This window comes from Trametes versicolor (assembly GCF_000271585.1).
Source record: "Trametes versicolor FP-101664 SS1 unplaced genomic scaffold TRAVEscaffold_16, whole genome shotgun sequence".
Taxonomy (NCBI): domain Eukaryota; kingdom Fungi; phylum Basidiomycota; class Agaricomycetes; order Polyporales; family Polyporaceae; genus Trametes; species Trametes versicolor.
In genome coordinates, this window is record NW_007360336.1 from 16,521 (window position 1) to 42,389 (window position 25,869).

Sequence of the window (25,869 nt, forward strand, 5' to 3'; positions counted from 1 at the left end):
CTGGGACGCGTCTTCCAGCGCCTGGAGGTTGCTCGAGCTAGCCACTGCCACAGACATCTATGACGGCGTTTCAAGCAATCCAAGAGACACCAGTGGTCGTTGAGAGTCGTTACGGAGAGCGGAGATAGTCGAGGATGGAGGGACCAAGCTCGTCGACCAGCGCGCGTTTAACTTCTCATAGACCTGTATGAGGGCGACGTTGAGCAAGAGCAGACTCGACGAGAGAGAAGCTGAGGCCAAGGATAAAGAAGAGGGCAGATATGAACACCGAGCGGAAGGAGAGGGACAAGGGAGACGGCTGGAAGATGAGAACAACGTTGAGCTCCGGGACTGCCGCAACCGCAACGACCAATCCTGCAAGCGCCCGTCGCGATCATTCATTGGTGGGATTCGCGCGTGCCTTGTCCTTCTTCCACCTACACTCACTCCCTTTTTCTACAACACTCATCTCGGCGCACTCGCGACATCCTAGACGGTACTGTGGCCATCTGCCCCTGTATTTCCATCTGTGACAGCATACTCGGCTTCAGTGGGTTCCGCGCTGTGCACTCTGTTTGGCATCCCGCGTCTCGCGTGCCTGGCGATGTCAAAACGTGTTGCAATGTGGCCCCCGATGTCCACGATAGACCTGCTCCGACCCGGGGCGCCCTGGGTATAAGTACTTCGCGTTATGTGCGCTCATACCTCCGATGTCTGGCAGCTGTAGAGGCGGGGCACGGTCCCTCGCCTCCGCGACCACTCCGGACGCAGCAAACGGCCGACCTGGGCGCGTTTCTCGCCTCTCGTAACGTTCTCGAGGCGGCCCGCAATCACCACCATGTGAGTGCAAACAAAGTTATCTCGCTCTCACGGCAGTTATGCGGCGGTAGACGCGGTCAGTTCTAAACTGTACGCCTTCTAGACTCCATATATAACTGAGCAGCCACGGTGTTGCCGGCACCAAACCATGTTGATCAATCACTCCATCGCACGCTCATCAGGGATGTCTGTCACCAATCGCTGCCTTTCGAATGACGAACGGGCCGCAGCGATGATACATATACAGTCGTTTGCCCTCTGTGTATTTACATCGGTGGAGATTGTGGTTAACGCGGGCAAAACTCGTGAGTCACTGGATAATCCTACTCAAACTGACGTCTAGGCACCCTTGCGACACTGGGATGTCCTCCAATACCCCGATTTCCCATGAGAGATAGAATATGCTTCAGCACTCCATCCTATACCAAATAGCAGCGAAGACGCGAAGACGCGGACTCAGCTGTGTTTCCTACAAAGAAGTGGCCGAAAGTAGCTGGGACGCTCAGTGCTGTTCCAGCTGTCCTCAGATCGATAGGCCCGTGGAAAATCATCACGGACAGCGGTTCCAGGCGGCGACGCGGGGAGGACGCGGATGTACACGCCTAGGTGCGCGTACCTCTTCGCGGTACTCGCGACCTGCAAACCGTCCTACGCGATGCGTCGTCGCTGCGTCTGGGCGCGAATGGCTCTGTGTGTGGGGCCTATCCCGGTCCGTTTGAGAACAGCTGTACACATACTGAGGCATTTGCTGGTGAACGTTTTGGTCCGGACCATACACCGATGCAGATTTCGCAGATTCCAAAATAACATGTCAACAACTGTGACAGATGATAGAGCGCTCTCCAGTCAAAGCCCTATCGTAAAGGCTTCGTTCGCGGGCCTAACGCTTACCGCGATAGCGCGTACGTCGGGGAAGCTAATGAAAGTGTCTCTCATCTGCCAAGCCCGAGGGTTGGAGCGCGCAGTGTCGCCCCCGCTCGTCCTGTCGTGTTGCCGGCCGAGGTGACCAGAACACTGGACAGCTGCTACACCATGCCAATCAATCTACACGACTGCTCAACAAGTTCTCGTTGATTGGTATTGTACCGGGCGTTGAACTCATCGTGATGCGCCCCCGCCGTTCCGATGAACTCCTGTGGCACAGACCACTGGTATTTATGAGCACTTGAGTGGCCAAGATGCCGACCGTTCCTGGCGGTGCATTCCACAGCATGCGCATGTGCATCAGCCCAAATGTTCAGCCGTATCGGACTCCATGATCTCTCGACTGTGAGCCGTCGGCCAGCGCAAGCGCCGGGTGCGTTGCTGCCTGGTGATGCACACGACACACAACTCCGCGCGTTGCGACCGACCTTGAGCAAACGCCAGTCACGCAAGCCCTGGGGGTGCGGTATAGGCACGCAACGATCTGCCAGGAGGAACGGGTGACATTGGATGGGCGAGGACAAGGTGCAGACACTGGGCGGCTCGCGTATTTTGCGGCAAGCGACTTGCAAGCGACAGCTGGCAGTCCGATCAGGACATAACGGGTGTAACGGCTCAAAACCACAGACACAAACTGCGCGGAATGACCGAGAATGGAAGCGATAAGGTGGAAGGAATAGTGGGAACAAAGTGGGAAAAGGATAGAATAGCTAAAGTGGGATTTGGGAGACGCCGGACGCGGCATCTGGACCCCGGTGACGGACCCAACTAAATAAAACGAGGGTTTTGCCGGGAGCCCTGTGCTTTCGTCTCCCCCCTGCTCTCCCTCCCGTTCGACCCAACGGTCGCCGTCTTCCTTCCCTCCTCCACGCTCGCCTCGTTTGCGGATTCCCCGGCAGGATATTCGTCCATTCCTCTCCTTACTCACCGCGACCTGCTTTCCCTCTCCCTTGAGGACGGACTTTTATCTCACCTTATCCCTTACTCGGCATCGACGACGACGACGTTCCTGTAACACCCCCTCCCTCCATCTTGCCCGCCATGTGGGTGCGGACAGCGCTGCTCTCTCTGCTGGCATGCGTCCAGTGGGGCAACGCCTCGCCCTATCGGGCGGACCTCGTCGACTACAACATTAACACCAACCAAAACGCCCAGTCTCCACTCGAATACTCTACCCCCCAACGCGCCAACTATACTGGCTCCCCCGAAAACTGGCGTTCGGTCCCGTTCTATACCATCCTCCTGGACAAGTTCGCCGATGGCGACCCGTCCAACAACGACTACTTCGAGACTATGTACGAATGGGACTGGCGGGAGACTCAGCTTCGCTTCGGTGGTGATCTCAAGGGTTTGGTGTCGAAGTTGGACTACATTCAGGGAATGGGCATGAAGGGTATCTTCATCTCGGGAACTCCGTTCATCAACATGTTATGGCAAGCGGACAGTGCGTACACGTTCTCTGAACTCGCGACGCGTGCCTTGCTGACGCGTTATGTCGTGTAGGTTATTCACCGCTCGACTTCACGGTCCTCGACCCTCACTGGGGCACTCTCGCCGATTGGCAGTCTACTATCGACGAGATTCACGCTCGTGGGATGTACTTTATGGCGGATTTCACGGTCGGTACTATGGCTGATCTCATCGGGTTCAAGGGGTACGTGTATTTTTGGCGTAAAAGTCGCGACGTTCTAAATTCGTTGCAGGCATCTGAACGAGTCGACTCCGTTTGACCTCGACGAGTACGACGGCGTGTGGAAGGACCCCACTATCATTCCTTGGGACTTCAACGAGTACAAGGATTTCAATGTGCGTGAACCAAATTTTGACAGCTGTCGCTACACAGTTTTGATATGTGGCGCTCTTCCAGATCGACAACACGGTCAACAACTCCTGCGTGCTTCCTACTTTCTGGTCCGATGACGGTGTCATCCAAGATATCGGTCGGACTACTGGATGCAGAAACTCGGACTTTGACCAGTACGGTGACATGGAGGCGTTCGGTGTCCACCCCGACTGGCAACGTCAACTTGCAAAGTTCGCTTCCGTGCAGGACCGTCTGCGGGAATGGAAACCCGAAGTGATGGGGAAGTTGAAGGTTTTCTCATGTCTCGCTATCACCGCACTTGACATCGACGCCATCCGCATCGACAAGTCCACCCAAGTCACCGTTGATGCGCTTGCCGAATGGGCATCTAGCACCCGTGCGTGCGCAGCGAAGCTTGGCAAGAACAACTTCTACATCCCTGGTGAAGTCACGGGTGGTGATACCTTTGGTGCCATCTACTTGTGAGTACGCTACGACCATCGAGCCTCTTGCAATGTTAACGCGTACCGCAGTGGACGCGGTCGTACTCCCACCCAGAAGCCCTTGGGGTTCCTCCCCGCAGCTAACCTGACCAAGGACATGGACCAATACTTCCTCCGCGATGCCCCGCTCAACGCGCTCGACGGCGCCGCTTTCCACTATTCGACCTACCGCTCTCTCAGTCGCTTCCTGGGTATGGATGGTAACCTGCAGGTCGCGTTCGATGTCGACACCAACTTCATCTCTGCGTGGAATGAGATGTTCGTGAATGACGACTTCCTGAACCCCCACTCCGGCGACGTCGACCCTAGGCACATGTTCGGCACGAGTAACTTCGATGTCTTCCGCTGGCCTAGTTTGGAAAATGGTACTCAGCGCAGCGTGTTGGGGACGTTTATCACGAACCTGATCATGCCCGGCATTCCCTTGGTAGGCCGCATCGCTACTTTGCTTTTGGAACTCATATTGACGCTTCTTATAGTACTTCTATGGAGAAGAGCAGAACTTCTATCTCTTCGATACCGGTGCCTCCAACTACCTTTACGGGTGCGTTATACAAACTCTATCTTTTATTCTTACTTCGTTCTCATAACTGTCCCCCACAGTCGTCAAGCGATGATCAGCAACAAGGCTTGGCAGCGACACGGGTGTTACTCTCTCGGGTCGGACCAGTACTTCAACATGCCCATGGGCAAGGCCCTCCTCGGCTGCCACGACGACTGGAACTCCTTGGACCACTTCGATCCCACCACGGATTCGCGCCGCATCTTCTCGCAATTCCTGTCTCTTCGGACGCAGTTCAGCTCGCTTCAGGATGGTTTCAATCTGGTGCAGCGTGGTAACTGGACATACTACATCGCGCGGCCTGGTTCGAACAACACGCTTACGGAGATGGGTCTGTGGTCCGCTTCGCGCGCTCCTATCAGTGGCGTTCAGGTGCTCCCCGGTAACTCCGATCAGGTTTGGTTGCTCTACACGAACGAGAACCAGACCAAGACGTGGTCGTACGACTGCAAGGGCAGTCTCTGGATTTCGTCGCCATACCAGAGCGGCACCCAGGTTCGCAATCTGTTCTACCCGTACGAGAACTACACGCTGTCCGACTCGGGCTCGTCCTACTTCAACGACGGCAAAGCGCCGTGGTACGGTTGTCTGGACTCGTTCACGATGGATCCATTGGGTTTCAAGGCGCTGGTCCCGAGCGACCAGTGGGTCGCTCCCCCACCGATGCTCACCCGGTTTCTCCCTGGCCACGACGCTCGTATTCCAGTCACGAAGGATCAAACGAACGCGACCACGCTCGATATTACGCTGGAGTACAACACCCCGATGCTGTGCGACAGTATCACGAAGGCGATCACCTTCACCATGGTCGGAGGCGGTTCTGCGCCTACCCTCTCCAACGCCAAGTGTTCGGCGCTCACCAACGTCCCGGCACCGCGTATTCCTGGCGTGTCGGTCTCGCAGTATCAGTGGACTGCTACGCTTCAGGACTTCCCAGACGGTATCCTTCAGATGACCATCACGAACGCGCAGACCCAGGCCGGTGTGTCTACCAACGTAAGTGGTTTGCCACACCAAGTCGTTTTAACTTGACCCTGACCAAATATCTCGCGTAGGTTACCGATCACTTGCTGCTCCGCAAGGGATTGGCGGACAACGTCATGGTCTTCCCTGAGTCTGACTACGACGCTTCTGCGCTCAGTGTCTCGGGAGATACGTACACGTTCACGCACAAGGCCCTCGGCGCGGACAAGTTCCGCTACTCTGCGAACTTCGGGAAGAACTGGACGACATGGCAGGATTACGAGGCTACGACCACGCTCGACACCTCGCTCTTCAAGGATTCCGGCAACTTCTGGACTGGCGACCACGTCATGGTGCAATGTAAGTACTATCAATCACGCCTTGTCCAGGGCTTTTGGCTGACCTGCGTTCGCAGACTGGAGCGACCTTGCTAAGTCGGCGAGTGTTGTCGTGCATGCGGACCACAACTACAACACCCCTCGTCGTGTTCCTCAACTTCTTGCACGTGGTCCCTTCAACGAGTGGGGCTTCGACAGGGGTATCACCGCCGACATGACGCACAAGGACGACGGCACTTGGGAGCTCGAGATCATGGCAAGCTGGCCGACCTACGTCCAGCTCAACGTGTTCGGGTACGACAACTACTACTACGGAGACAGCGACGGCGACGGTGTCCTTGACCGTCTGCCTCCCAACACCGCTGCTCCGAACTACCTGAACTTGTCAGCTCCTCCCAAACCCCATCTCGCGTGGGCTCTTGTTGTCGACGATGCGACCATGACCTGGTCTCTGGAACCCCGTGGCGAGTCGATCATCGGCGCTATCACTTACGCTCTCCTGCTCTCCATCCCCCTCATCACCGGTGCGCTCGCTGTTGTCATCTTCATGTGGTCGTTCTACGGTATCAAGTACAACCAGTGGGGTGTTAAGCCGAACAAGGACCACAGCAGCTACTTCCCGATCCTCGGAAGTTTGGGCAACAAGTCGACCACCAACGTTAAGGACGCGACGCCGTTCTCCGAGAAGGTCTTCGGGCACCACAAGCACCAGGATATCATCGGCTGGCCTGAGGACAAGGACAAGCGTCGCACTGTCCTAATCGCGACGCTCGAGTACGAGATCATCGACTGGAAGCTCAAGGTCAAGATTGGTGGTCTGGGTGTCATGTCGAGTTTGATGGGTAAAGCCATGACGGACGTCGACCTCATCTGGGTTATCCCCAAGGTCAAGGATCTCGAGTACCCTCCTGGTGACCCCGCGGACCCTATCGAGGTCATCATCTTCGGCGAGCCGTACCTCATTGAGGTGGAGTACCATGTCCTGGACAACATCACCTACGTTATCCTCGACAGCCCCGTCTTCCGCGCTCAGACCAAGGCCGACCCGTACCCCGCTCGCATGGACGATCTCAGTTCCGCCATCTTCTACTCGACGTGGAACCAGGCCATCGCTGCCACTGTCCGTCGCTTCCCGCACATCGACATCTACCACGTCAACGACTACCACGGTGCTCTCGCCCCTATCTACCTGCTTCCCAAGGTCCTACCCGTCTGTCTCTCTCTCCACAATGCTGAGTTCCAGGGTCTCTGGCCGCTGCGCACGAAGGAGGAGATGAAGGAGGTCTGCTCGGCGTTCAACATCAGCAAAGAGCACTGCACGAAGTACGTGCAGTTCGGTAACACGTTCAACTTGCTCCACGCTGCGGCCTCGTTCATTTCGGTCCACCAAAAGAGTATCGGTGTCGCCGGTGTCTCGGACAAGTACGGCAAGCGCTCCTGGGCTCGTTACCCCGCTCTCTGGACTCTCAAGCACGTCGACTCCCTGCCCAACCCGGATCCTACGGATATCGCTGCTCTCGACGAGAACCCGATCGCCGTCCGCAACATCCAGATTGATGATGCCGCAGAGGCAGAGCGCCCCGAGCACAAGCGCCAGGCGCAGGAGTGGGCTGGTCTCAAGCAGGACCCGGACGCCGACTTGTTCGTGTTCGTCGGTCGTTGGTCCAAGCAGAAGGGTGTCGACTTGATCGCCGATGTCATGCCTTCGCTGTAAGTTATTCATTCTGCATGTTGGATGCCTGGTAACTGACATCGCCACCTTGCAGGCTCGATAAGCGTCCTTCTATCCAGCTCATCACCGTCGGCCCCGTCATTGATCTTTATGGTCGCTTCGCTGCTGAGAAGCTCGCGCGTCTTATGGAGATGTACCCCGACCGAGTGTACTCGAAGCCGGAGTTCACTGCCCTGCCGCCATACCTGTTCAGCGGTGCTGATTTCGCGCTGATTCCCTCTCGTGATGAGCCGTTCGGTCTAGTCGCAGTCGAGTTCGGTCGTAAGGGTGCCCTCGGTGTTGGTAGTCGTCTTGGTGGTCTCGGTCTGATGCCTGGTTGGGTGCGTATCTCCTTCGTTCATCGCTGTTGGGCTGGCTTACTAATATCTTGTTTTTCAGTGGTTCCCTGTCGAGTCTACATCCACGGAGCACATGATGTCTCAGCTCACAAAGACGATCAAGATGGCACTCAAGTCCACGGAGGAAGAGCGCGCTATGTTGCGCGCACGCTCCGCCGTCCAGCGATTCCCGGTCGTCGAGTGGCGTCAGCGCACTGAGGACTTCCACCGTCGCAGTATCGGCATGAGTCGTTCGATTGCTGGCCCCAACGCTTGGCGCCCGTCCGACGCGGCGTTCAACCCCTCTGGCCACAACTTGCACGAGACCACGGACTGGAACCCCGAGTTCCAGGCGTACCCGTCGCAGCCCGATTGGGACAGCCGTAGCATGGTCGAGAGCCCGAGAGTCAGCACCCCTGGCTCTCCCGGGCAATGGAGTGTGGACACGTACACGCCTGGCACGCACGAACCTCACCTTGCGGCACCTCGCCTCCTTCCTGACGGACGGAGAGGCTCTGTGAGCACGGACATCTCTGACAACGAGGGCGACTACTTTGCGACCACTCCCAGTCCAGGTGGTGGTACGCCTGGAGAGACTCGCCAGGACTTCGGCAACTTCTTGGAGCGCGCTAACAAGACCATCGCGAAGGACCAGAAGCATGCGCCGGATCCGTTCTTGGACCCTGCGCCGTCGAGGCCGTTCGGCGCCCACTCTCGCGTATCGTCGGTCGAATCTATTGCATCTATCGTTGACGAGAAGCAGAACTCCCCGCTCAACAAGGCCATTGCTTCGGTATGTGCTTCGTTCGTCCTTCATGGGGAGTTGTACTGACTTGAGACGCAGTTCACGGATTCGGATGGAGGAGTTGCACAGGATTTCGTGCAGCGGCTGCAGGTTCTCAACGCGCACAACTCGAAGCACGAGCTCTCTATCGAGAAGTTCCTGATGAAGAGTGAAGAGGCTTTCTTCGACAAGGTTAAAAAGGACAAGCTTTCCAGCGCTGCGAGTGTTCGTTCGTCCCAGCGCGACTCCGTTTGGGGCACCCCTGCACCGTCCACCTTCGACCACTCGCGCCCCTCGTCACCAAGCACCTTCAGTCCTAGTGTGGGTATCAATGGCGAGTACAGCGGTCCTCTCCCCAACGGCCAGGACGTTGTCGTTATGACCGGGTTGCAAATCGCTCTCTCGCGCGAAGTCTTCGGCTGGCCCCTGTACACTATCATCATCGCCGTCGGACAGGTACGTGAACAACTTGCCCCCGCTCACCATTTTGTGCTAACATGTTGTTACTAGATGTTGGCCGCAACGAGTTTCCAGATCACGCTCCTCGGCGGACAGGCCTCGCAGACAAACTTGCAGCTGTACGTTCTTGGTGGTGTGTTCCTGGCCTCGTCCATCGTGTGGTACTTCCTGTTCCGCATGAAGCCATCCGTCTACGTCCTCTCGGCGCCTTGGGTCTTCTTCGGTATCGCGTTCCTCCTCATCGGTCTTCCCTCTGTTGTCCACCAGCTGCACGACGCACACGTCGCGCTTGCAAGTGCCGCGACCTGGGCGTACGCCATCGCATCCGCAGCGGCGTTCTGCTTCTTCGGTCTCAACTTCGGAGAGGAAGCCGGTGCCGCTACGGAAGTCTGGATGATGCGCGCCTGCATCGTCCAGGGCTCGCAACAAGTCTGGGTCGCCGCGCTGTGGTACTGGGGTTACAACCTCGACACCGTAGCGGCGGACAACATCTCGCCGTGGTGGATCTGCCTCATCGTCTGGCCATTGGCGGTGATGAGTTTCCTGTTCGCGTACCTTATGCTCTACGGTCTGCCAGGTAAGAGATGTCCTCGTTTATTTTGCATTCACGTTACTGATCGCCGCCATAGACTACTACCGCCAGACTCCCCCGAAGGTACCCAACTTCTTCCACACCCTCTTCCGCAGGAAGATCGTGTTGTGGTTCCTCGGCTCCGAGATTCTGCGCGACTACTGGCTGAGCGGACCCTACGGACGGAACTGGAGCTTCCTGTGGAACGTGCCCATCGTCAAGTGGCAGATCGCGCTCCTCGTCGTCGCCTTCTTCATCGGCGTCTGGGGTCTCATGATGGGCATCCTCACCTGGCTCAGCAAGGTTCATACCTGGCTCCTGCCCGTCTTCGCTGTCGGCCTCGGTGCACCTCGTTGGTGTCAGATGCTGTGGGGCACGTCCTCCCTTGCGCTGTACATTCCCTGGGCAGGCCACGCGGGCCCGTACCTCGGCGTCTGCCTCTGGTTGTGGCTCGGAGTGCTCGACGCGGTGCAGGGTGTCGGACTGGGCATGATCCTGCTCCAGACGCTCTCGCGACTGCATGTATGCGCAACGCTCGCGCTCGCGCAGATCATCGGTTCGATATGTGTCATGGTCGCACGTGCGACCGCACCGAACCGTGTCGGCCCCGAGAGCGTGTTCCCCGACGCGGCGCAGTGGGACTTCGAGGATGGCCTCAAGGGCAGCCCGCTCGCGTCCGCGCCGTTCTGGATCGCTCTTATCTGCCAGATCATCATCGTGATCGGGTACTTCTGGTTCTACCGTAAAGAGCAGCTTGGTGAGTTCATGTTCTCCCGTTTGTTGCTTGTGACACCGTTGCTGACCCCGTGCGCCCTTTCTTCTAGCTCGCCCATGATCACGACCTTATAGACCTTGCATACGCACGCGGACAGTTTCGTTACTATTCTACACGGTCATCATACATAGCGCACGGACTTCGGGAGTTTAGATATCGGCGGACTTGTACTCGCACGCGATCGGCGTGGTCGCTGCTACACCCATACACACAACACACTGACTCACGCTCCCTACCACCTGTGTCATAGGCTAGATATATCTTGCATAATGCCGCACACGTGCGGCGAGCAATTTTTTACACTCTCACTCAGCTCACATGCACGAATGCACGCACGCTCGTTTGAAACAAAGATCGTGATTGGGGCGTAACTATAGCTTCCAAAGTTCCAGAGCACTGGGACATACACAAGGATACATACATGCAAGATACAGAATGGGGGGTATATAGGCCGTGCCTGCCTAAGCTCTATGGTGCGGCCTGTGGCCGCGGAGCAGGCTGCTTCCCCTTCTTCGGCAGGTCGAAGTCGAGCTGGTAGCAGCCGTACATGCTGAGCAGCGTCCCGAGCCCGGGACGCACCTCGACCTCGTACGGCTCGAGCGGGAACGCCTCGCCGTCCACGGACAGCCAGCCTTTGGAGTCGGCTGGCTCGACGCGGTACGCGTACGCCTTGTAGTAGTGTTGCTGCGGTAGGAAGGATGTCAGCCGGGTCGCAGCGAGGGTGTTGCGCGCGGGAGACGTACAGTATCCATCCAATAATGGTCGCCGCGCTGCGAGCCGTCGATTGCCTTGAACATCGCCGTGCGTGTCGTCTACGCGCGTGAAACGTTTGAAGTAAGTTAATCTGGAACTGTAACGCCGCGCTGCAGACGTGAAACACGCACCCGTTCTTGCACAGTGACGTCGATGAGCCCGTCCGTGGGGAGAGAAACCGGGAATTGCAGCACGTCGCTCGACACGTACGGGCCCTTGCCCGCGAACAGGTACACGAGCGGGCGGTCGAACGTCACCCACTCGGGATCCTCCTCCTCGTCGCTCGCGTCCGCGAGCTTCGGGTCCGGGGGCGCCCCGAACGCCGCTGCGCCGTCTTCGGACGCGGGGCCCTGGGCGAGCGCGGCGTACGTCGCCTGCGCCTGCTCGTGCGCGGCCTTCATGTCCTGCACCATCTTGCGCTTGTCGGCGTGCGCGACCTTGATGGACACCTTGACGGGGCAGGACCTGTGGCGGATGACTGCGTGCGGGGGCGTCAGCGGGGCGCGCGTATGCGGAGGATGGGCGCGGGTATTTACGTCCGTAAATGAAGCCCACGAGGAAACGCCTGCATGGGCGCGTTGGTGAGCGGTACACACGTGAGGGGGGAACACGACGTACTGGCCGCCCATGAAGCGGAGGTGCTCGGTGCCGAGGTCGAGATCCGCGATGAGTCCCAGAGACTGGGACATGAAGGACATGTACTCCTTGCCGCCTTGGGTGAGCGACAGGAGGTCGGTGGACATCGGCCGGCCTGTCGCGTGTCAATACGGTATCCGGCGCGTTCCCACTTCGCGTAACTGTGAAGCAACCTACCCTTGATTGCGTTCAGCGCAGCTGCGGAGATATCCTTCGCATCCTATCGCGGCGCGGCGCGCAGAGGACAGAGCGTTAGTGCCGGGTACAATGGGGCACAAGCGAAAGCGCACACACGTCGAGTCCGAGAAGGTTGATTGCGAGGGCGTTGCCCGAGCCGCTCGGTATGGGCGTGACTGGTGTACGGAATGCCCTGGAAGGCTCGGCGTGGGCGAGGAAGCCGTTGAAGACCTCATGAATGAGGCCATCCCCAGACATGATCACAATGGCGTCGTATCGGTCGAGCGGGAGCTTCTCCACCATTTCCTGCGCCTGTTTGCCATAGGAGGTAACTGCGAACAGTGAAACGGGGCGTCAGGCCACCGCGGGCGGTCGTACGAGGAGATGGAGGCGTGCTTACATGTAAGGTCGACGTCGCACCGCGCTGCGCGGAAAATAGGCTCGATCTTTTTCCTGTACAACCCAACCGCCTTGCCCTGCCAACCAAAGGGTGTCGGTACAGGGGGACGAGGACGAGGGGGATCGACTGCAGACTTACGGGACCGCTCTTCGGGTTGACGAAGACCTTGAGCCGTCTCTGTCTTTGTAGGGCTGAGAAGGTCAGGACGGCGTCCGGAAGCCCGAGCTGACTAAAGGGGGGTTACCGGGGTAGGCTGCCGCCATGAGGGCGTCGGCAAAGGCGGTGGCGGAGGGTAGGTCGGCATCGGTGACAGGGCCGGACATGTTCAGGAGGATGTACATTCCCTTGGGCTTCCGCTTCGCGAGCGCAGAGAGCTCAAATACGCCGTTGTCAACGGCGGCCCAGAGCACATCCCGGAGGGGGACCTGAACCTGGGGCCATTTGTCTGGTACGCAGGGTGAGCTCGAAGTGTACGCGGTTTAGAATGGGCCTGGTACTCACTGTCCGCGGCGCGTTCAACGCGGAGGGTGTCGCCGTCCAGAGTGAACTTGGACGCGTTCGCCCCCTCTCCGAGTGCGAGGGTGGTGGTGGGAGGAGACATAGCTGTGGTCAGGGTGGCTGAGGACGAAACGCCTGTGATATATATGCGTCTCACGAGGAAGAGATTGACGACGGGGTGGGCATGCTAGCGGGAGTAGTCCGATAATGGCCGGCCGGGGAGGAGGAGGACGACGGCGGAAAGCACGCTGAGCTCTCCGTCCACGCCGTCCTCCTCCCGGCTCCCGGCCACCGTCCCTTCCCGTCAAAATCGGCAACCTTCCCCGTGACGTCAATCCCGCAGGCCGCGTGACACCAGGCCCATCACGCATCACACACCGTCACGCGGCGGGGTCACAGCCGGCGCCGTGCGGACGAGCGGGCTGTCCGTCCTCGCCTCCCACTGCCAGGCGCTCGACGCGTCTCTCCCTCTCCCACCATCGCACCCATGTCCACCGCTCTCCCGCCCCACCCACCCGCGCCCACCGCGCCCGTCGTCGTTCTCGCCAACGCCGCGGCTCTCGCTGCCCGCGACGCCGACGCCGGCGCGCCCTCCTTCGACGCCCTCCTCCATCAGCTTCGCCAGGAGGTCGCTCGCGTCCTCGACCTCCCCCTGGACGCCCGCCACAAGGAGGAGCAGGCTCTCCTCTCCCTCGCAGTAAGCACCTCGCTCCTCTCGCACTAGTCCTCCCCGGCTCAGCGCTCGCGCTCGCTACAGAATCGCGCACTCGCTCGCTACCCCTCCCCCGACAAGTCTGCCATTCCCCCGCCCCTCCTCCAAATAGACGCCTACCAACGGGCACCCAAGTCCGCCGAGTCTCTCTCAAAATACCTCAGCGCCCGCCGCGCCCTCCTCGCGCTCGATCCCGACGACCCTATGGACGGCGGTGACAAAGACGCCATCGGCGAGCCCGCGCACGACTCCCTAGACGCCGGTAGGGACTCTGACGAGGACGCGATCGGCTCAGAGCACCCCAGGAGCCCTAGCCTTCGCCCCTCCGACAGTCCCCTCGCCGTTCATCGCCAGCTCGAGCCTCGCCTCCCCACCCCCACCCCATCCTCCCCTCGCCCTACCTCCGGCACCGCGGGCAACACCACCGGTGAGCTCGCGCTTCCGCCTTATCAATTCCGCAACCGCGCCAACCCGTTCCCCACCAAAGCTGTCTCCAGTCCCGAGCCTCGCAGCACCGCCAGTGCGCCCCCGCGCGGAGGGCAGGCCTCAGACGAGAAGAAGCCTGCTGCGCCCCCTGATTCGGTGGTGCGTCGTCTTCCTTGTACTCTTTCTGCCGCAGCTACCGACCCGTTGTGCTCTACAAGGACCACACCTTCAAAGGCGACGAAAGATGCAGCAACTGCATTTCGCGCAACAACCCAATCTGCATCGTCAACAGCAGCCGCCAGCGCTGCGACTCCTGCTTCGTCAAGAGGCACCGTTGTTCCAAAGTTCTCACGCCTCCGTCCCGTCCCTCGCGGGAGAGCAACTCCACCAGCAACAACGGTGGTAGTGTCAACAAGACCGCGTCCACCTCAAAGGGCAAAGCCGCTGGAGGTGAGCATCCTCGCGGCACCATGAGCGCACGCTCACCTCGTGGGCTCCCATCCCCTTCCTCATCTGCAGACGCGCCCGCCACCACCAACGGCGAGAGCGCTAGCGCGCGTGGCCCCAAACGCAAGCGCCCCGCCGCTGATGCGGAGGAGGACACTAAGCGTCCGGAGCCCGCCAAACGCCCCGTGCGCCCTCAGCGGCCCACCACCACTGCGCCCATCGCCAGTACCTCAGCATCCGCGTCGGCCCCGCCTGCGCGTGCGCCCGCGCCGAAGCGCGAGAAGCCCCCGGCCCCCAATGGCGTCGGGGTCGCGGCCACGAGCGCGTCCGCGGGGCCGAACGCCCTCGCTGCCCTCGCGGCTTCAGCCTCGCGCGCCCCGCGTGCGCCGGTGAACGCACAGGCGCCGGCGGGCACGCGGCAGCAGCAGTACCTCGACAAATTGCAGGTCATCGCGGGCATCCTGGAGATGGTGCAGAACTCGGTCAAGGACCTCCAGGACCAGATCAAGGCGGACAGCGCGGTCCGGCGTTGAGCCCCCGAGCCCTCGGACACGCCGTAGCCCCGCAGGCCTGCCCGTCTCCGACCCTGGTGTGCCCTCTGCGGACGGACAAAACCGCGCGGACGCGCTGATGATTGTCGCTGTTTTCGTTGCTTTCATACGACATGGTCGGTGTATAGTGTATTGTAGTAACCCTCCCGTTATGCCTGGCCCCTCCCCCTACCTACCGGACAACGTCTGGCCCCTCCGCGTTTCGTGTCTCCTTTTCATCGTCATCCCAGAAGGCTTGTGTGCGTGTGCTTGTGCTTATGTGTGGCGTGCGGGTGGTGTGTGGGCGCGCCCTGGATGGGTGCGCCCCGGTTGTTGCTCGCCGCTGCGCATGTTCATACTGTATAGCTTGAATTATTGCTCATAAACCGCTACGGCGGCCACGATCGTCTGCGCGCGCATGTGAACAGGCAAAACACGAACCTCCAGGTAATGCTGGTAGCTTCTTCGCTAGAGATGCCCCTCCCCCCCAAACATCCTCACGGCTATGCTGTATGCTGCTCCGCGGGCAACTGAGACACTACTTGTTACATGAGATTGCCTAGGTATGATACAACACAAGGGCCAGCTCGCTCTATCGCCATATCATACAGACACTACGCATCGACGAGGTCCGTATATTTCTCCCTCATAGCCTGCAGGCCAGCTCGACGCCTTCTTACACGGAGCACCCAAAAACGCTACGCTCAACTAGAATGCACACCGGTGTAAGCTCGTTGCCTGCACGTACATGTCCCTGGCATAGGAGATCGGCGTACCGGACGGATGTGCAGCACATCATTGGCCAGAAGCCATTTCTTGTCTTTGGGAGGCGGCGTGGGCGGCTCGTCTGACGCAGTAGTCGGGAATGTGTGCACGAAGACGAGGTTTTCGCTCTGCTTCGTCGGTATGGGTGTCGCTTCTTCCCCGGTGCTGAGGTCGTCGAGGTGGAAATAGAAGCGCGACACCATCGTGACGAGTATCCTGAACGAGGTCGATTGGTGTAAGCTCTCGAATGGTATATGTCTGGGAGAGAAACGTACGCGTTGAGAAGGCTCGAAAGACAAGAAGCGGCCCCATATGATGCTGCGAAGCTCCCCACCATGCCAGTCGCGTTGAGAAACACCATCGTGCTACAGGAAGACAATCGTGAGCGTCGTAGTGCGATGTCAGACTACAGTCAGACCATACGCGAAGTATGCGCTGCCTTCACGACATAGGAGCGTCGTGAAGGGCAGCTGTTGACGGCGAGTGCCGCCAAAGGCCGAACCGACCGCCGTATACCAAGTCTTCATGTATGTTACGGCGAAGACGATCGTTTCGGAGAGCAGGAAGCATGCGCGGGTCGCGACGGCCACTGCAGCGAGTGATCAGCAACAGGTAGCTGCAAATGATATACGATGAACCTACGGCTAGTGAATCAGTCAAGGACATGTAAGTTACCTGCACACGTATTTGATGCTCGCCTATACACACCTAATCCAGGTGTCTTGCGGGATTGTTCTTGCTACTATGCAGCCACCGCCGGGCCTGTAGGCATCTGTGACCCTCGACACGATATACTAGCACATGAACAGATGGTCAGCGGTAGGACCCTCAAAAATGTTCGAAGACACACGATATTGATAATGGCAGGGATTGAGGAGATCACTACGACGGCCCAAGTAACAACGTCATTCTGGCCGCTGATCGCGTATATGCGCAGGCCAGAGAAAGCTGGGCAGAGGAAGTGTCACGGTTCCCGTTGAGTAATGACCTATAATGACCGTATGACCGATGGCATACCGCTCCAGTTCAGGTAGAGTGCAATCACTACCATTTGGGTCGCATAGTTCAGGGCTCGGCAGCTATTCCGCAGATGTCAGAGGCCCGGACCAAAGCTTTGGCATGGGTAGTTAACAGTTAACACGTACCTCTGGATGCATTATGCGACCTCAGGATTCCGTGAATCGTGTGCCAATTGAAGAGAGCTCACCAGTGTGTTAGGTGTGGGTATCAATGGGCCCAAAGAGAGGAAGAATAGTAGCAGTGCAAGGTAACGATTGAGGAGGAACACCGCCCCAGCGTATGAGAGTCTCCGGCGTCGGACCAGCCGGACCTCACGGTCGAGCGTAGTCAAGTGCTCGAAAAGAATGAGAGCTGGTGTAGCCGCTGATCAAGAACGGATAGAGATATAGCTGCCGCAGGGAACACTCACTGAAAGCAGCCAAGTTGACGCAGTCCTCCGCAAAGTCTGCACGGCTGACAGTGGGGGAATAGATGGTCATGAAGTGAGGGTCATATACAGAATAGGGATTACTCACAACTGGGCCGTTGTTGGCTGGGCAGAGACCCCGAGCCATCCCCACTCTGAGCTTCGCGTAGAGTTCATGCCAGCGGAAATACACGGAGGGCGGGGAAAGGACGACCAGTGAGATGTCGTCGAGTCGGGTTATAGTTATACGGCACAGTCGCGGTGGCCCATCTCGCTGCGGTCTCTTTCGAACAATCCTCGCTTCCGTGATATAAACCAGGTATGCCCGAAACTACCGGCAAGGCGACAGGAAGGCGCAGCTGAAAACCCAGTACACCTGTGCTCGGATTCCTGGTGAACCATCCGGAGGACCGGACGTGTCATCCTGGCAGCCAGCTGGCACCGCTGTGGAGAAAGTTTGTGAATGAGCAAAAAGATTCTCAGACTCATGGCGATGCATCATCGTCCTACATGTACTATCAAACTCACTGGAGAATTTGGGGGAAGGCTTGAGTGAGTGAACACCCCGCTGCCAGGTATATATTAACTTGGCCCGGGGTTCATTCAAGGCCCACGACGCTGGAGGCTTGACGCTGTCACCAGACATTCGTGGAGGGGTAGATGGTGGCGGGCACCAATTCACGAACGATTCGAGGTGTGCATGATGGTGTTTGGGGTATAGAAGGCAATCATTTTGCCAAACATAGAATGAAGGATGATGGTCGTCCAGAAGAACGCTCTGCGCTCGGGCTCGCGTTTTCGGGTGTTTACGCCTGCTTACATGGCACAGCTGCGCATGACTCCCCCAACTCATGCACAGGATAGTGCCTAGGACACGTTCAGAGTATAACCTGTGTGACACTTGGGCTTCAAGTTGAACATCCGGCGAAACGCTATAAACTGTTACATCGCCCTGAGTCCCGTCGTTGCGCAGCGCAAAGACATATTTTGGTACACTTCTAACCCAGAGGATACATGCAATACAAGTACAACAAACCACTTCGCAATAAATACTAAAACTCACATATGGGGCACCTATCTTACAGTCTATACATTCAGTATTTCCAGCGCACCTGGCGGAGTCTAATAGTATACATCCTTTGGTGGCACCGGCGGAGGAAGCCCGTCCTTGGTCGGTGTGTCGTAAATGTCATCGTCTTCGTCATAGCTGCCCCCCGAATACGTGTCGTCCTGCCAAAGCAGAACTCAGAGGCGGGCTCCCGGGCACAGAATAGCTGGTGATACTCACGGTGCGTGCGCTCACCGCGAACCGGAGAGTGGTGTGGCGCGCGGAGGGCAGCGTCGTCATCATTTCCTGCGCCTGCAGGTTGTCCAACGCGAAGTAGAAGCGCGAAATGAGGATGGCGGTAAGTCTGTGACGTGCGAGCGTGTCAGTACAATTGCGCATATCATTAACTATGTTTGGGCGACGTACGGGTCCGTAAACGCAATAATCAGGGAGAAGGCGCTGCTTTCGTAGAACGCAAAGATGATCTGGACTACGTTCAAGGACAGCAGCACGCTGAAAAGGAACATAAATTCTATACCACGCGGGACACGCAGTCGAAGCGCGACGTACCCAAAGTATACGATACCCTCTTTCAGCACCAGCGCCATGAATGACGTGCTTGAGCTCGTCCGAAGGCTAGAGCGCCCTTCATCCCGCGTATTCATCCATGTTACGACGATCACAATGGCCTCTGACGCCGTCAAGCACCCTCGTGTGGTCACGGATACTGTGTTCGAATTCTATTAGCTGAAGCAAAGTCAGGGTGGACCAGTGCAAAACATACAGCTGAAAACCGAAGTCAACAACATGATCAAACAACGTTTTTGTAAAGTTAGACGCACGTGCGAAATAGGTCCATGGATAAGTTTGGCTCTGCCACGCATCCAATAACCGGAATGTACACATCTTCGAGCCGGGTTTCGAGATACTAGAAGGAACCTAGGTAAGTCAAATTTAGAAATACAATACGATACACGCACAATGTTGGTGCCGACAGGAACTAAGGCAAGTAACACTACCACCAGAGTGACCAGCCGATTGTGGTTGCTGATTGCATAGATGCGTAGACCGGAAAATGCTATGACCAATGACCAATGAGCAGGGGAACGCCGTTTTACCATACTCAGAAAGGAAGCACTTACCAGCCCAGATGGCGTAGATTATCACGGTGACCGTCTGCAACATGAAATTGATCGCCTCGCAACTAAGTCTAAGGATTAGTTATCGAGGCCTGAAGTTTATATAACTTGTTCACTTGCCCCTAAGTCGTCCAGGTCAGTGGCGGGGTATGGGGAAGTAAACAACATGGCTCACAATGAGATTGCCGGCTGGAAGCAACGGGACCAAGGATAAGAAAGAGAGAAGAATTGCGAAGTATCGATTGAGTAAGCAAATGGTCCTGGCCCACGACAGCTTGCGGCCCCAGGCAAGACGAACTTCGCAATCGATGGTAATGAAATATTCGAAAAGAAGGACGACTGAAGGGGTTGATCAGTCCGACCTGAGACCAGTAGCAAGATTAAACACTTACCGAAGACAGCCAAGTTCACATAATTTATGGGCCGACTAGGTTGAGGTCATTAGTACCGCCGTGACGCGAGATGATGTAGAATCATATGCTTACGACATTTCTAAGCCTTCGGCGATCTCCTCCACCAGCTCCCACTGGGAGTCGGAGCCGTCCGTCGTCGCGTTCATGCCGCGCTGCGGGAAGAGGGTGAAAAGACTAAGACGTCTATGAGAAGTGCGCGCGAGTCCATTCACTTAAGTACCCATTAGCAGTGCCACTCCTGTTGGTTCCCTAGACCGGAGGACCGACTGAAGGGTACGAGTCTACAGGGCATCGCCGTCAATGCGGTGTGATATTCCGTGTCAGGTTCCTGCCATGGCCTGTGAGAGACCGCCGCTCCCTACACACACGCTTATCCAGCTGCGTGCTTTGCGTATGAGCATGCGACATATTCTTCACGTCCTCCATAAACGCACCCTGCTCCAAACGTACACACATTGAAGGCGGAGAAGTCGGAATATAACACCCGCAGGGGGAGATTCAACCCACGCAAGTGATGCGCGGATCAGGTCATTGCCAGACATAGCAGTGCGCCGCCACACACGACAGGATGCAGAGATACATCACTTTCCTGTCAAAGCTACACGCCAACCATCAGCAAGTCAGCGCTGGATTTCGATGACCACAATGATAGAAGTACCGACCATCTTCTTCTCTGGTTGGCCAGGAGAGCAATCGTTGGCCGAGACGTCCGGTACGAGCCCATAGGAGTAGGGTCCAATGAGCGTCGAAGACTCGAGTTGTGGCATGCTGGCCCGGGCTGCAGCATGACGAATTGTCACAATCTTGAACACGGGCCGAGCTGCGCAGCTCCTACAGACACTGGAACCGCGAGGCTAGCGGGGCCAAATATACTTGTCCAGAGAGCGGTCCCTACGTAAAGTAAGTACCAGTAGTGAGATAATAAGCAGTACCTACTACAGAGCTGTCCTTCGCATATGTTCAAGGCCGTACATGCGATATGAATACTCCGTCTCCTGTTCTCATGCGTCGCCTAACATGGCACCAGGGTTGGGGGACGCGCATGACGTCGGCAGAGCAAGGTACAGCGTGATGCTGCCCGCCTCTCGCACATAGTACGTCGTACAACAGCGTTAACGTTGTGGAAGTGGTCGAGGATGTATCGGCCAGTGCAAGCGCGCGATACTGAACGAATCAGAACGCCCCGGCAAGCGCCGTCCACAAGCACCCCTCCATGCTCCCTGAACATTGTGTGGTCTTGTCTGACCATGACACTATGGCCGAGTGGTTAAGGCGACAGATTCGAATTATTCGTACCATCTGTTTCGGTCTCCGAGCGCAGGTTCAAGTCCTGCTGGTGTCGTTTTGCCGAGTGTGTCTTTGACCCTGTACATCGTCCAACATTCAAGGCAGAGAGATTCAGGGTATGGAAGCAAGTATGCCCTGTAGAGCGTACTATTACGAACATGGCTGTTCCTGGAGTAAGCCTTCACATGATATATCTCTCCATGTCATCTCAGAGTCGGTACAAGTGGCACTTTTGGTCGTGACTCAACCCTCGGACCATTGGGGGTATTTTGAGGTCGTATCGATGGCCGCCGGGCGATGGGACGAACGAGCACTTAGATCCTGATTAGAAGTTGCACCAGAAATACATTGGATCACAGCGACTCACTCCGAGTCCTAGTCAAAAGTGCCCGTCGGTCCCGTGGCCAAATTTGGAGCCTCGAGGTTGGCGTAATTCTTGCACAACACCTCCCAGGATGGTGGGACACGCGGCACTCAGCGCATCCCGTCGGCCGATAGTGTACAGTATATATAGGGCCTACAAACTCAACATACGCCCCATATCGGCTCTTGCGAGCTACAGGACTACACAAGACATCACCCACAAGACTGCCATTCGAACCTTCCAACGAGCGATGTCGCATACGGTCCACGTAGTTGCCAAAGAGGGCTTCGGCACGGGCACGAACGAACTCTACGACCGGTAGGATGCTTTCTCGATCTGGACATCGAATGCATTCATAGTCTACCATTTGAACGCAGCGCGCGGCCGTCGTACCAGGCCAATGCGCTCGCGCACATCCGCAACTCCGTCCGGGGGTCGCCGCCCCTCAACATAGTCGAGTGAGCAGCCAGATCACCTTGATCCTGCGTGCAGACACCGACCTCCGACAGAATCGGCGCGGGCACTGGCATCTTCACCCGCGCGCTGCTCGCGCACCCCGATTGGGCGAACTCTATCAAGGAGCTGCGCGCAATTGAGCCCAGCGAGGGGATGCGCAAGGTCTTCACGGAGACCGTCAACGATCCGCGTGTCTCCGCCCAGGAGGGCACGTTCGACACCACCGGCATCGAAGATGGATGGGCGGACCTCGTCGTCATCGCGCAGGTACGGATACCAGCATCCCGTCCCGTGCTGTCCCCGTGAATGTTATGCGTGTCTAACTGAAGTGTGCTTCTCTTGATGCAGGCGTTCCATTGGTGCCCGGACTACGACAAGGCTGTCGCGGAATTCGCGCGTGTGCTCAAGCCGGAGGGCATCGTCGCGTTCATATGGAACCTTGAGGACCGGTACGTGCCCAGGCATCTGCTGCGGTAGCTGGCCGCCACTGACCATCCCATCCTCCCATCCTCCCGTCTCCAGCAACCGCGCGGAGTGGGTCGCCCAGCTGCGCGCCCGCTATGAGATACACGAAGGCGGCACGCCGCAATTCCGTCTTGGGCTGTGGCGTGCGACGTTCGACACGCCCTCGTACGTCGCGAATTTCGAGCCGAAGGAGGAGAACGTATGGGACTACGTACTGCACGGCACGCGCGACATCGTTATCAACCGCGCGAACAGTAAGAGCTACATCGCGGTGCTCGCCCCGGAGGACAAGAAGAAGCTCGAGGACGACATCGACGCCATTCTGCAGCGCAAGGACGGGATTGTGTGGATCGATCAGGAGAAGGGCATATTTGAGTATCCCTACCAGACGTTCCTCGTCATCTCTAGGAAGAAGTAGATGCGATGGAGAGCCACAAGTAACTGTAGAAACGGATAGGAGAAGTGTACCATACGTATCAATCTGGGAACCACTAGCATTTGTCAACTGCGCGCGGCGCCTTCCATCCATCGTGTATGCGAGATGTCCGGATCCCTAAGTTGTCACAATTTGACTGCTACCCTTCGTTCCTGCTCACGCGAGCGCGCACAATGAGTGAGAGAGCAAAGAAATGGATTCAATGCGATGCTACTATAGTAAGCATGAGAGTGATCGTGAGATGCAACAAGACAGCAATGCCCGACATGAACCTATGATACAAATTACACGGAAATGGAACGTCTTCTCAGATCTACCCTAGCCCCGCAAACGTCCTGCACGAGTCCCCTAGTCGATCTCCTCCATCGCCGAGCTCGACGCGGCCTCCGTCGATACGGGGGCCTCCGTGCTCGACGACGCGGCGGGTGCGGACTCCTCGTCCTCGTCGACGTCGAGGCCGAGCGCGATCATGCGGTGGATGCGCTTCGCGAACGACGTGGGGTCGTCGAGCGAGAAGCCGGAGGTGAGGAGCGCGGTCTCGAAGAGCAGGTACGTGAGGTCGCGGACGGACTTGTCCGCCTTGTCCTCGGACACCTTGCGCTTGAGCTCCTTGATGACGGGGTTGTGGGGGTTGAGCTCGAGCGTCTTCTTCGACGCCATGTACGACGACATCGACGAGTCACGGAGGGCCTGCGCCTTCATGATACGCTCCTGCAGACGGTGGAGTGAGTAAACTGGGTGGCAACGATGGGCAGGCAAAATAACGTACCATGTTCGACGACCAGCCGAACTGGCCGGTGACGAGGACACAAGGAGAGTCGGTGATACGGTTCGAGACGACGACCTTCTCGACCTTGTCGCCGAGCGCCTCCTTGACGGCCTTGCAGAGGTCCTCGAACTGCGTGGCCTCCTCCTCGCGCGCCTTCTTCTCCTCGTCGGTCTCCTCGAGCTCGAGGCCCTCCTTTGAGACGCAGACGAGCTTGTGGCCGTCGAACTCCTTGAGCTGCGTGATCGCGTACTCGTCGATGGGGTCGACAAGGAGAAGAACCTCGAAGCCCTTCTTCTTGAGCACCTCGAGGAAGGGAGAGTCCTTCACGGCAGAGAGCGACTCGCCGGTCAGGTAGTAGATGTTCTTCTGGACCTCCGGCATGCGAGTGATGTAGTCTGAAAAAATGGTCAGCGCGCGGGACGCGATAGCGCTGCGGCAGAGTACTCACCCTTAAGGGAGGTCATCTCCTCGGTGGACTTCGTCGAGTAGAAGCGCAGGAACTCGGCAAGCTTGCTGCGGTTCTGGGCATCCTCGTGGACACCGAGCTTGATGTTCTTGCCGAACGACTCGTAGAACTTGTTGAAGTTGTCCTTGTCCTCCGAGATCTCGGTGAACAGGTCGAGGCACTTCTTGACAAGGTTCTTGCGGATGACCTTGAGGATCTTGTTCTGCTGGAGCGTCTCACGCGAGATGTTCAGAGGCAGGTCCTCGGAGTCGACGATACCCTTGATGAAGTTGAGGTACTCGGGGATGAGGTCCTCGCAGTCGTCCATGATGAAGACGCGGCGAACGTAGAGCTTGATGTTGTTGCGCTTCTTCTTCGACTCGAAGAGATCGAAGGGTGCCCTGGACGAGATCAGTCAGGTGTTTTAAAATCGTGACGATGGCTGCATGAACTTACCGCTTGGGCGCGTAGAGGATGGCCTTGAACTCGAGCTGACCCTCGACGGAGAAGTGCTTTACCGCGAGGTGCTCCTCCCAGTCGTTAGTCAAGCTCTTGTAGAACGCAGCGTACTCCTCGGGGGTGATCTCCGAGGGATTCCGCGTCCAGAGAGGCTTGGTCTTGTTGAGCTCCTCGTTCGTGGTCTGCTTCTCCTTGATCGTCTTCTTCTTCTTGTCCTTCTTGTCCTCGTCGTCCTCGACCTCCTCGATCTTAGACTCCTCCTTGTCCTCCTTCACCTCCTCATCGTCCTCGACCTCCTGTGGGATAAGTTAGTAACGACGCGCAGGGAGACGCCACTGAGACACTTGCCTTCTCGACCTCCTTGGTGACCGCCAACTGAATGGGGTAGGAGATGAACTCGGAGTGCTTCTTGACGATCTCCTTGATCCGCTTCTCCTCGAGGTAGTCGAGCTGGTCCTCCTTGAGGTAAAGACGGATCTCGGTACCACGCCCGAGAGGGGGGTTGATGGTGTCGGGGGTGATGGTGAAGGTGCCACCGGCGGCAGACTCCCAGATGTACTGCTCGTCGTCGTTGTGCTTCGAGATGACCTGGACGCGCTCGGCGACGAGGTACGCAGAGTAGAAACCGACACCGAACTGGCCAATCATGGAAATGTCGGCGCCGGACTGAAGCGCCTCCATGAAGCCCTACAAAGAGACAAGTTAGCGATCGGCGCGTCAACGCCACACGCGTTTTTTGCTTACCTTTGTGCCGGACTTCGCGATCGTACCGAGGTTGTTGACGAGGTCGGCCTTCGTCATACCGATACCGGTATCGCGGAGGGTGAGGATCTTGTTCTCCTTGTCGGGGGTGATGCGGATGAAAAGATCCTTGCCCGAGTCAAGGACGGAGGGGTCCGTGAGGGACGCGTACCGAATCTTGTCGATGGCATCGGACGCGTTAGAGATGAGTTCACGGAGGAAGATCTCCTTGTTGGAGTAGAAGGTGTCTGCGCAAAAGAAAGTCAGATCGACGCGCGTCCACAAACGCGAAAAAGACGGAGTGCGCACTGATGATGAGGTCGAGCAGCTGGCTGATCTCGGCCTGGAAGCCAAAGCTCTCGGATGCCATTTTTGTGCGTACGGTTCGTAAGGGGGAGGGGAGAAGATGGGGATGAGTGCGACGATAGAACGAGCTGGGGAGGAACGATCTGAGGGACGGGGGTTTATGTATCCTGCAGCAGTGGCCGTTCGAGAACCTTCGATCCTGCTGCAAATGCGGACAGACGCTCGTGTCCTTGCCTTGCCT

The 25,869-nt window shown here is 57.6% G+C and overlaps 7 protein-coding genes and 1 non-coding gene across 8 annotated transcripts; 4 read left to right on the forward strand and 4 right to left on the reverse strand.

The window, feature by feature from the left end:
- Positions 1–2,763: 2,763 nt before the first annotated feature.
- On the forward strand, positions 2,764–10,839 carry TRAVEDRAFT_75497 (glycoside hydrolase family 13 and glycosyltransferase family 5 domain-containing protein; the record flags this gene model as incomplete). Its single annotated transcript, XM_008047059.1, has 15 exons — positions 2,764–3,166; positions 3,226–3,376; positions 3,426–3,528; positions 3,590–4,008; positions 4,060–4,456; positions 4,509–4,573; positions 4,633–5,587; positions 5,647–5,914; positions 5,970–7,602; positions 7,659–7,944; positions 8,003–8,734; positions 8,786–9,181; positions 9,236–9,761; positions 9,814–10,512; positions 10,580–10,839. The coding sequence occupies 15 exons, from the start codon at positions 2,764–2,766 to the stop codon at positions 10,588–10,590; spliced, it is 7,044 nt and encodes a 2,347-aa protein (XP_008045250.1). The 3' UTR covers positions 10,591–10,839.
- A 35-nt stretch (positions 10,840–10,874) lies between these two features.
- Positions 10,875–13,127, reverse strand: TRAVEDRAFT_175806 (uncharacterized protein). The gene is made up of 11 exons (XM_008047060.1): positions 12,998–13,127; positions 12,741–12,941; positions 12,635–12,687; positions 12,497–12,572; positions 12,214–12,428; positions 12,097–12,139; positions 11,902–12,034; positions 11,820–11,848; positions 11,415–11,761; positions 11,274–11,342; positions 10,875–11,214 (listed from the first exon to the last, which is right to left on the reverse strand). Exons 1-11 carry the CDS (start codon positions 13,095–13,097, stop codon positions 10,999–11,001), a joined length of 1,482 nt encoding a protein of 493 aa, XP_008045251.1. The 5' UTR covers positions 13,098–13,127; the 3' UTR covers positions 10,875–10,998.
- A 354-nt stretch (positions 13,128–13,481) lies between these two features.
- Positions 13,482–15,112, forward strand: TRAVEDRAFT_24803 (uncharacterized protein; the record flags this gene model as incomplete). The annotated part of the gene is made up of 4 exons (XM_008047018.1): positions 13,482–13,691; positions 13,752–14,291; positions 14,351–14,582; positions 14,652–15,112. The coding sequence occupies 4 exons, from the start codon at positions 13,482–13,484 to the stop codon at positions 15,110–15,112; spliced, it is 1,443 nt and encodes a 480-aa protein (XP_008045209.1).
- Positions 15,113–15,481: 369 nt separating this feature from the next.
- On the reverse strand, positions 15,482–17,373 carry TRAVEDRAFT_54114 (uncharacterized protein; the record flags this gene model as incomplete). Its single annotated transcript, XM_008047061.1, has 6 exons — positions 15,482–15,517; positions 15,886–16,090; positions 16,150–16,239; positions 16,298–16,463; positions 17,210–17,245; positions 17,304–17,373. 6 exons carry the CDS (start codon positions 17,371–17,373, stop codon positions 15,482–15,484), a joined length of 603 nt encoding a protein of 200 aa, XP_008045252.1.
- Positions 17,374–18,381: 1,008 nt separating this feature from the next.
- TRAVEDRAFT_75500 (uncharacterized protein) lies at positions 18,382–20,922 on the reverse strand. The gene is made up of 14 exons (XM_008047062.1): positions 20,837–20,922; positions 20,563–20,791; positions 19,973–20,052; positions 19,880–19,914; positions 19,786–19,826; positions 19,663–19,676; positions 19,604–19,609; positions 19,491–19,552; positions 19,329–19,426; positions 19,189–19,276; positions 18,919–19,075; positions 18,775–18,861; positions 18,589–18,712; positions 18,382–18,530 (listed from the first exon to the last, which is right to left on the reverse strand). Exons 2-14 carry the CDS (start codon positions 20,665–20,667, stop codon positions 18,423–18,425), a joined length of 1,005 nt encoding a protein of 334 aa, XP_008045253.1. The 5' UTR covers positions 20,668–20,791; positions 20,837–20,922; the 3' UTR covers positions 18,382–18,422.
- A 227-nt stretch (positions 20,923–21,149) lies between these two features.
- TRAVEDRAFT_t264 lies at positions 21,150–21,242 on the forward strand. The gene has a single exon. It is a non-coding gene; the product is annotated as a tRNA-Ser (tRNA).
- Positions 21,243–21,775: 533 nt separating this feature from the next.
- On the forward strand, positions 21,776–22,990 carry TRAVEDRAFT_32219 (S-adenosyl-L-methionine-dependent methyltransferase). The gene is made up of 5 exons (XM_008047028.1): positions 21,776–21,869; positions 21,929–22,009; positions 22,061–22,274; positions 22,356–22,456; positions 22,530–22,990. The coding sequence occupies exons 1-5, from the start codon at positions 21,802–21,804 to the stop codon at positions 22,888–22,890; spliced, it is 825 nt and encodes a 274-aa protein (XP_008045219.1). The 5' UTR covers positions 21,776–21,801; the 3' UTR covers positions 22,891–22,990.
- A 266-nt stretch (positions 22,991–23,256) lies between these two features.
- On the reverse strand, positions 23,257–25,692 carry TRAVEDRAFT_136662 (heat shock protein 90; the record flags this gene model as incomplete). Its single annotated transcript, XM_008047063.1, has 7 exons — positions 23,257–23,619; positions 23,678–24,072; positions 24,126–24,523; positions 24,579–24,874; positions 24,924–25,268; positions 25,326–25,570; positions 25,632–25,692. The coding sequence occupies 7 exons, from the start codon at positions 25,690–25,692 to the stop codon at positions 23,257–23,259; spliced, it is 2,103 nt and encodes a 700-aa protein (XP_008045254.1).
- Between the last annotated feature and the right edge of the window lie 177 nt (positions 25,693–25,869).